Source organism: Trichechus manatus, unplaced genomic scaffold, assembly GCF_000243295.1.
Source record: "Trichechus manatus latirostris isolate Lorelei unplaced genomic scaffold, TriManLat1.0 scaffold00075, whole genome shotgun sequence".
NCBI lineage: Eukaryota > Metazoa > Chordata > Mammalia > Sirenia > Trichechidae > Trichechus > Trichechus manatus.
This window is the reverse complement of record NW_004444011.1, coordinates 958,078-967,408: the sequence shown is the minus strand read 5'-3', so window position 1 is coordinate 967,408 and position 9,331 is coordinate 958,078. Positions and strand designations below refer to the sequence as shown.

The window sequence follows — 9,331 nt, the reverse complement described above, 5'->3', positions numbered from 1 at the left end:
CGGGAAGCAGAGGAGGCCGAGCCGGGGTGAAGAGGGGTGGGGGCTGGGAAAGCGCACACTGCAAATTACCGGTTGTTTTGTCTCCTGCTGGACGCTCCGTGAGGCTGCTTTCTCGTACCCCCGTTTGCTGGTCTCCAATAGGATTCCAAGATGGTGGGTCTGCGCTGTGTTAGCTGGTAGGAGACCTCTGCATGAATCTCTCCTCGCTCTCCGTTCTCTGTCAGTATTCTCACTCCATTTGGCGCTCGGCTGAGTTCTTTATCTCTTCATTTGACGTTCTAGGGTTTCAGGATTGTTGCATTCTCTGTTTGGGTTAGTTTTTCGGATCTTTGCTGTGGAGGGACGGCCTAGAGTGCCATCTTGCCGGAACTCTCCATTCCTTCTTACTCTGACAATCTCGTCCCACCCAAACCCAGAAGTGCTTCTTTTTTTTTATTTACAATTATTTTATAACTTATAATACCTTGTACTTATTGGCACATATTCTAAATGTAAGCCAAATCATGTGGCCAGTGTCTAGATCGCCTATGACATTTTTTTAAGTGATAGAAACATTGATCTTCCATCAACCTTGATTTTTTTATTTAATATAGAATGAAAATCATATGAGTTTTAGTTTCTAGACCTGTTGACGTTAAGTCAATTCCATCTATAGGACAGAGTAGAACTACCCCAGAGAGTTTCCAAGGTGGTAAATTTTTACAGAAGCAGACTGTCACATCTTTCTCCTACAGAGTGGCTTGTGGGTTCAAACCACTGACCTTTTCGTTAGCAGCCAAAAGCTTAACTATTGCACCACCAGGGCTCCTTTTTTTTTTTTTTTTTTTTTTTTTTTAGTATCTACTACCCTTAAATAGAAGGTAAGTGGGTGGCAGAAAAAGGTTGGCAGTTCAATCCCATCCAGTGGCACCACAGAAAAGAAGGACTGGCAATCTGATTCCATAAAGATTACAGCCGAGAAAACCCTCTGGAGCTCAGTTCTACCTTGTAACACATGGGGTTGCCATGAGTCAGAATCAACTCAATCAACTCTTATTGTATAAGACAAGAACAACCCTTAAATAGATATGATTTAGTAGTCATCAGTAAGCATTAGATTCTATCAGGGGCCTTTTTTTTCCTTCCCAAATCAGGGTGAGGAAGGGGGTGGTGGTGCCCGTTAGCTCATTCCCCAGCCATTCTATTAATGGACACCTGATTATTAGAAGAGTCTTTATTATTTGGAGACAAATCTGAATCCTTGAAACTTCCAATTTTTGTTCATAGTTTTGCCTTGTGAAGTCACCCAGGTCAGTCTCTCCACCACCTACCCACCTGCCTCCTGCCTTCAGATATGTGGGCCACCCATACCACATGCCTCTAATGCCTTCTGTTCATGACCAAGCATCCTCTACGTTTTCTCTGTTGTTGTTAACTGCCTTTGAGCCAGCAACCCCGACTCATGGTGACCCCGTGCACAACGGAACGAAATACTGCCTGATTCTGTGCCATCACCATGATCATTGCAAATCAAGCCATTGTGATCCATAGGGTTTTCATTGGTTTATTTTTGGAAGTAGATTGCCAGACCTTTCTTTCTAGTCTGTCTTAGTCTGGAGGCTCCATTGAAACCCGTTCAGCATCATAGCAACACACAAGCCTCCACCGACAGGTGGTGGCTGTGCATGAGGTGCGTTCACCAGGATTCAAACTCAGGTCTCTTGTGTGGAAGGCTAGATTTCTACCACTAAACCACAACTGCCCCCTGAGTTTTTTTTCCTAGATAGAGTTTCCAGTTTCCTTGGCATTCAGGAGGCTGTTCTTTGGAGGCTGCTTTCTCTGGTTCATCAAGTGGTTCTATTAAGCATGGTGCTAAGGATTAAAAATGATCCTCCACATGTTGTCTCACCAGCACCAATTAAGCTGTCTTCACTGTTTCTTCCTCATTAGGTAGTGTCTTTTTTTTCCCTCTCAAGTTCCTTCTTCTCCATGAGTCCCATGCTATTTGTGGATAACATTTAGCTATTTCTCTGCTCCCTTTCCTGAAAATATCAACAGACTCGGTATTCGGTACCTAATCTTCTTTTTCATGCTTTATATAACCTCTGTTCCCCATCCTTAAACTTCCTATCCAGGCATGTATTTTTCTTTACATTTGTGGCATTTGGTACAGTGATCAATTATCTCGGGAAATTGCTCCTCATTTGAGAATCCCTGTTTTCCTCATTAAAGACCAGACAAGAATACTTCCTCTCATTGACCAGGTGCCCTGGATCTCTTACTTATCTCCAGTTTTCCATTTTGCAGTTTAGCAATTAAGGACCCATTCACTGAGGGGCGTAATTGGAGTAGCTTGTGCTTGCTCAGTGGGACAGCTGGCTCCTCTGCTCTGTGCCCTCCTGGCAATCAGAGACTTAGTGCTGTTTTCTTTCGCCTGAGTTCCTTCTTTCCAGGTTGCCCAGGGCTCTGCTAAATAAGCAAGAGAGAAGAGGTTTATGTTTGTTCCTTTCTTAGTGGGGTAAGTTGTGCATCTTTCAAACCTTAACCCAATTCAGCTTTCTCTCCTAGTTCCCAGATATCTTGGCATGATTGTCCATTCTGTCTTTCTGAGGTTGTAAAACGAAGCTAATAGCCTTTTCTCATTCCTTCAAGTTACACCAGGCTTTTTAAACTCCTCTATTCAGTGCCTCGTTTATTGGTTTACTTTATTTGCTGCTGTTATTAATGTGATTTCTTCTTGTTTATTAGACACACCCCCAAAATATGCACCTCCGCTGCATATTTAAGAATTCAGATGAGTCAAAACTGTGCACTGGAAGAGAGGGTACACTCTTTGGAATCATAGCTTAAAATTCCAGTCAGCAACCCTTTGGATATGTAAATTGAGGAAGCTGCTCTCCTGATGGACAACTTAATGATCTGTAGTTAATAGTAAGAGGCTGATGGGCAGATGCAGTACAGCTGGGCTTAGGTTAGTTAGCCTCTCTCAGCACTCCAAATTGCACCTTGATTACAGCCACTGAGATTCAAAATCCTACCCTGAATCAATAACCAAAAGCACAAACAAAGATTCAGTCTCTCCTGCTGGTGGCTTGTCAGCAGGGCCTGATCTCCGCACACAGACAAGCCGTTTTGCCACCATCGGTGACTGACTCCTCCTTCCAGAACCTTCCTCCACCCTGGTGAGGGGTTTCTCTGCCGATTGATAGTCATCTGCACAACAAATCAGCCCTCCAACAACTCTGGGATGAAGGTGCTGGATTTAGGGCTAACTTCTCTTAGTTGAGTGTATAGTTTCACTGAACTGAGTATAAACTCCCAGTAGCAAAATGTAGGCCTGAGAGACATACAATACATAGATGCCGAAGGTCGTTAATGTTCTTATGTCTTAGATGTAAAATTGGCTTGGAGTTAGTGTGTGGTGTGGGGATATCAGATCCACTTACAATTCCCAAAAACCAAAAACCAACCCAGTTGCCATTGAGTCAATTCCAACTCATGGCGACCCCTTGTGGATCACAGTAGAACTGTGCTCCATAGGGTTTTCAATGGCTGTGATTTTTCAGAAAGATTGCTAGGCCTTTTTTCCAAGGCACCTCAGGTGGATTTGAACCGCCTACCTTTCAGTTAGTAGCCGAGTGCTTAGCCATTTGCACCACCCAGGGACACCTTTACAATTCCCAGTGCCTTGTAATCTTCCCCCCAAGAAGCCCATGTGACGGATACCACCTTCTCTCAGCAACTTAAGCTTTGGAGTGACTGTTTAGAAATAAAAGGAGAAAAGGGGGGAAAAACAGCCAAGAGAATGGATCTTGACTTTATATGCAACTAATTATAAATGTGCTTTTTACAGAGTCATTTTTCGCTTAAGAAGGGAGCTGCAGCCTTGGGGATTGGAACAGACAGCGTGATTCTGATTAAATGTGATGAGAGGTGAGCATAAATGCCCAACAATTGGTTAGACATTTGCAAATTCTACACAAATACCTTTTGGTCAGAAAAGAGACGACGACTAAGAGGCAGCAAGCATGCCTCCACCCCTGCTGCTGCGGGTAGCTTTTCTTTATAACGTGGGCTCTTGTTCACAGTCCTCGGACATTAGGCTTCAGTGCCAGGGAGCTTTTCACAGCCCTTGACTGAATCCGAACCTTTCTTAAATCAGTCAAAATATTCTGCACCAAGAAGGTGCAGAAGGACATTCATCACCTGGGCACTTTAGCAACAACAGGTAATTTGGTCACTGATTTATGGGGTTAGCATCATGGATTGTGTAAACCTGATGGAAACAAAGAGCGCTCTTGGGAAAGATCCCTGTTTTCACTGGCACCTTAACTACACAGGCACTCTGGGAATAGATGTGGTTGTTTGAGGGAGAAAATTTAAAAACGTTTTCAGGGGGTCCATGTAAATCATCACTGGCCTATAGGCCTAGAAGGTCCCTGGATGGGTGGCACAAACAGTTTGTGCTCAACTACTAAACAAACTTACCCAGGCCACAGACAAAGCCCTGGTGATCTGCTTCCTTTAAGATTACAGATAATTCTATGGAGTATAGTTCTACTCTGTAACACATGGGTTCACCATGAGTTAGAATCAACTCAATGGCAAAGGGTTTTGTTTTTGGATAGGCCTAAACCAAAACCAAACCCATTGCCATCAAGTTGATTCCAACTCATAGCAACTCTATAGGACAGGGTAGGACTGCCCCATAGAGTTTCCAAGGAGTGCCTGGTGGATTCAGACTGAAGACCTTTTGGTTAGCAGCCGTACCACTTAACCACTACGCCACCAGGGTTTCCATTGGATAGGCCTAGAACCTATAAAAAATTAGATTCAGTCTTTAAAAGAATCGAGTGAGAACTTTCACTAAACTAAAAAAGAAGCCACTCAATTAACCATCTATGTAATCATATTTATTTAGTAGACAGACATTTACTGACTGTCCACCATGTATTAGGAACCTCACTTGGCTCCAGAAAAGCATACGGCATAATCCCAGTTCCCTGACAGTGTATGGGCCGGGGGGAGTGGGGGGCGCGGAGATATTGTAGCATCGAGAGAAGATAGTTATATAGTTGAATTGTGTGGCACACAGTATACATTCTGTATATTGGTAGAATCTGGGGTCTTCATGGAGCAGGCAGGACTTGAACTGGATATCTGGAATTAGGGATGAGTTGGATGGGTAGAGGTTAAGATGGAGCAATTACACATAATTGAATATCATGAACAAAGCCATAGAAGTAGGAATGAATACTAAGTTGTAGAGCTTGAGGGACTGACCAGAGGTGACGAAGTGGGAAGTAAGGTTGGACATGTGGGATTTGTGTGTGTTTGTGTGTAGTAAAATGTATATAACAAAACATTTGCCATTTCAACCATTTTTGTATGTACAATTCAGTGACATTAATTACATTCACCATGTTGTGCAACCATCACCATTATCCTTTTCCAAAATTTTTCATCACACTTAACAGAAATTCATATTCCTTAAGCAATACCTACCCGTCTCCCCCTCCCACCCATCCCTGGTAAACACTAATCAACTTCAGTCTCTATGCATTTGCCTGTTCTAGATATTTCATATAAGTGGGAGCATCCAATATTTATCCTTTTGTGTCTGACTTATTTCACTTAGCATAATATTTTCAAGATTCATTCAAGTTGTAGGATGTGTCATAATTTTATTTCTCTTTATGGCTGGATAATATTCCATTGTATGGATAATCACACATTTATACATCCATCTGTTGATGGACACACGTTTTGGCTATTGTGAAAAGTTCTGCAATGAACATTGGTGTATAGGTGTCTGTTGGTGTTCCTGCTTTCAATTCTTTTGGGTATATACCTAGGAGTGGAATTGCTGAGTCATATGCTAATTCTATTTAACTCTTTGAGGAATGGACATGTGGGATTTTGAAAGCTCTAAAAACTAGCCTGATTAATAACCACATTTACATCTGGGTGGTGAGATCATAGGGGACTACCACGCTCTCGTTTGCATCTTTACATAGTGCCTGATTTTGTTTGTTTGCAATGAATGTGCATTACTTTATATTTTTTCCTTTTGAGGAACAAAAAAGATAAACTTACCATTTGAGCTTGATGGGTTTGGAAACAAGGGCAACTTGAAAGCATTTTTATCCAAGAAGGAGATGAATGAAGCCACATTTCAGGAAGAAAGGTGTCTAAGGTCTAATGTAGGCCAGGTGAGACATTCTAGTAATAGGACAGGGATGAAATGATAAAGGATTGGAGGGAGGTGGACTCATTTTTAAAAAGGAATTGACTTATATTTGTAAGGCTACCAGCATTTCTCACTACCAGGTACTTAAAAACTGTGATTTGAGAATACTGCCAAAAAAAAAAAAAAATGCTAACTGAGAATAAAAGTTTAGATACCTTTAAATTTTTTCTTTATCTGCAGCCAAACTGTTATAGGTAAGGGGCTTGGAATTCAGGGAAGAGTCACCATGACAGGCAGTCTTCCTTGGTATTCTAGTTAGCAGGTGTTCTTGAGTTGAACCCCAATGGGCTAGGGAGGGAACCTGGGAAGTTGGAGAGGTCCTTTACTCTAATCCTAAAGGCATCAGCAGGGCTGCATCTGCTCCTGTGAAAATTGGGTTGTGGCATTGGAAGTGGCCTTGGAATGAGTCAACCACGGCAGGCAGCCAGGCACTCCTGGGAGAAAAAGGCTAGCCTGAGGACAGCTGACTGTCTGAAGGTGGCAGCACGTTCAAAAGAGATGTGCAGGAGGCAGAGCCAACATGGTGCTATAGACAGAAGCACCACGCCTTCCCTCCACAGCAAAGACCTTAAAAACTAAGTAAAACAGAGACAAATGTCAATCCTGGAACCCTAAATGTCAAATAAAGAGATAAAGAACTCAACCAAGCACCAAATGGAATAAGAAACTGACAGAGAACAGAGAGTGAAGAGAGTTACCGGCAGAGGTCCCCTATCAGCTGACACAGCACAGATCCTCCATCTCGGACTCCTGTCAGAGGTCAGCAGACAGGGAATGCAGGAAAGCAGATTCACGGAGCTCCCAGCAGGAGACAGAGTATCAGACAGAAACCAGCTAGACACGCTTTCCCATCCCCCACTCTGCCTCCCCCTGCTCGACCTTCGCTACTTCTCTGCTGACTGATCCGTGGCTTCCCACTGGGCCGCGACCTCAGCATGGGAGGTGCCGGTTCCGTGCCACACGGATTCTCCCCACCCACACCAACCAGCTTCTTCACTGCCATTTCTTTGTTGATGGTGTTGCTTTTTTTTTTTGGCCTCTTTTGGTTTCTTCCCTTCCTCTCACCTCCTCCCCCTTCTTTCTCTCAAACACCTGACTCCATGTGCCATCTTTGCTTCTTCTTGACAGGCTGTGAAGCTCCGCTCAGCTGGGGAACTGCTTCCCTGGTCCACACAGCCACGCTGGTGGGATCCCTGGGGGATATTTTTTTTCTTTTTGTTTGTTTATTTCTTTGTTTTTTCCTTTTTATTTTTTTTCCTGTCTCAGTTTCTTGTCTCTTTCTACTTACCTTCTGTTCCTGTCTCCTGAATACCTGGTGCTGTGTATCATCTCCACACCTTCTAGTCAGGCTGTACTGCATGGCTTGGGAGGCACTTCTCCAGTCTGTGCAGCTGCACCAGTGGGATTCCCTTGGGGCATTTTTTAAAAAGGTTTTAATTCTTTTTTATATTCATCTCTCTTTTGTTTTTCTTCATTTCTCAGTTTCTCTCTTCTTTTCCATACCCAGTCTAGCTCCACACATCACAAATTCCTCCTCCCCCTACCTCCTTCCTATCTGCACCATGTGCTGAACTTTGCACTCCCGAGCAGCATAGGCATGACTACTGGAACCTGCCCTGCACTAACCACTGGCTGACCCTGTCAGCCCCAGTACCTGCCACAAACAACCCATTCCAGCCCCTCCCCTTCAGCTGGACCTGCTCTGCTGCAAAATAGCTGAGCAACTGACCCCACACATTGGGTAAGGAGATGAAAAATATCGTGTCCACAGATGAGCAAACAACAAAGAATACACAGCCTGCCTGCTCAGACATAACCAAATGAAACAAAAAAGCAGGATGAAACAAACAAATCTACAATCAATAAATGTAGAAAATAACTACTGAATGTCTCAAAGACAGCAGACAATCTCAGAACATATGAAAAACAGGACAGGATGGTTCCAGTAGACGTCCAAAATGAAACACCGGATGACTTTCCAGTAGAAGAAAAGGCACTAGAACTACCTGATAGGGAATTCAAATCTCTAATATTCAGAGCTATCCAAGAGTTCAAGCAAAAACAGACAAAAATGAGGAAAAAATAGACAAATTCATGGAAAAGCAGACAAATTTATGGAAAATATAGACAAAACATGAAAGAATTCAGGAAAATAATACAGGAACAAAATGCCAAAATAAATTCACAACTATAAATCATGCAAAAACAACAATTAGAAATCCAAAAGATAAACAGCAAGATTTCAGAAATGGACAGTGTCATACAAGGGCTGAGGAACAGTTTAAAACAATGGAAGACAGATCAGTGAAATTGAAGACAAACACTTGGATACAACTCTGAGGAAATATCAGAAAAAAGAACAAAGAAAAATGAAGAAACCCTGATAATTATGTGGGATACAATCAAAAGCAAAAATTTTTGACTGATCAGAGTTCCAGAACAGGGGGAGAAAACAGAAAACACAGAGAAGATCATTGAAGAATTGCTTACAGAAAACTTCCTGAATATCATGAAAGATGAAAAGCTGACCAACCAAGAAGCTCAACAAACCCCATATAGGACAAGACCCAAAAGAAAATCACCAAGGCATATCATAATCACACTTGCTAAAACCAAAGTCAAAGAAAGAATCCTGGGAGCAGCTTGAGAAAAACAAAAAGTAACATACACAGGGGAAACAGTAAGGCTAACCTCTGGTTACTCAGCAGAAACTATGCAGGCAAGAAGGCAATGGGATGATATATATAAAACCTTGAAAGAAAAAAAATTGCCTACCAAGAATAATATATCCTGCAAAACTCTCATTTAAATATGATGGTGGAATTAGAATCTTTCAATATAAACAGAAATTAAGGGAATATGTAAAAACAAAACCAAATTTACAAGAATTATTAAAGGGAGTCCTTTGATCTGAGAACAAACAACTTCAGCTCACAGGCTGAATCTCGGACACAAGATCACACCAGCCAGATACCAACCCAGGAAACAAACTCTCAAGGATGATTCAAAACCAAAAGATTTAAAACAGGGAACCAGAGAGGTTAATCTGCAAATGACAACAACATCAGAACAGTAAAAGAGGGAGTAAATGGTGTAGGTATA

The 9,331-nt window shown here is 42.3% G+C and overlaps 1 protein-coding gene across 1 annotated transcript in view; it reads left to right on the top strand.

The window, feature by feature from the left end:
- Positions 1-9,331, top strand: part of GAD2 (glutamate decarboxylase 2) — a 115,386-nt gene that overhangs the window by 29,146 nt on the left and 76,909 nt on the right. Inside the window, exon 8 of the mRNA XM_004380525.2 lies at positions 3,833-3,912. Within this exon, the coding sequence (XP_004380582.1) occupies positions 3,833-3,912 (80 nt within the window). The remainder of the gene's footprint in view (positions 1-3,832; positions 3,913-9,331) is intronic.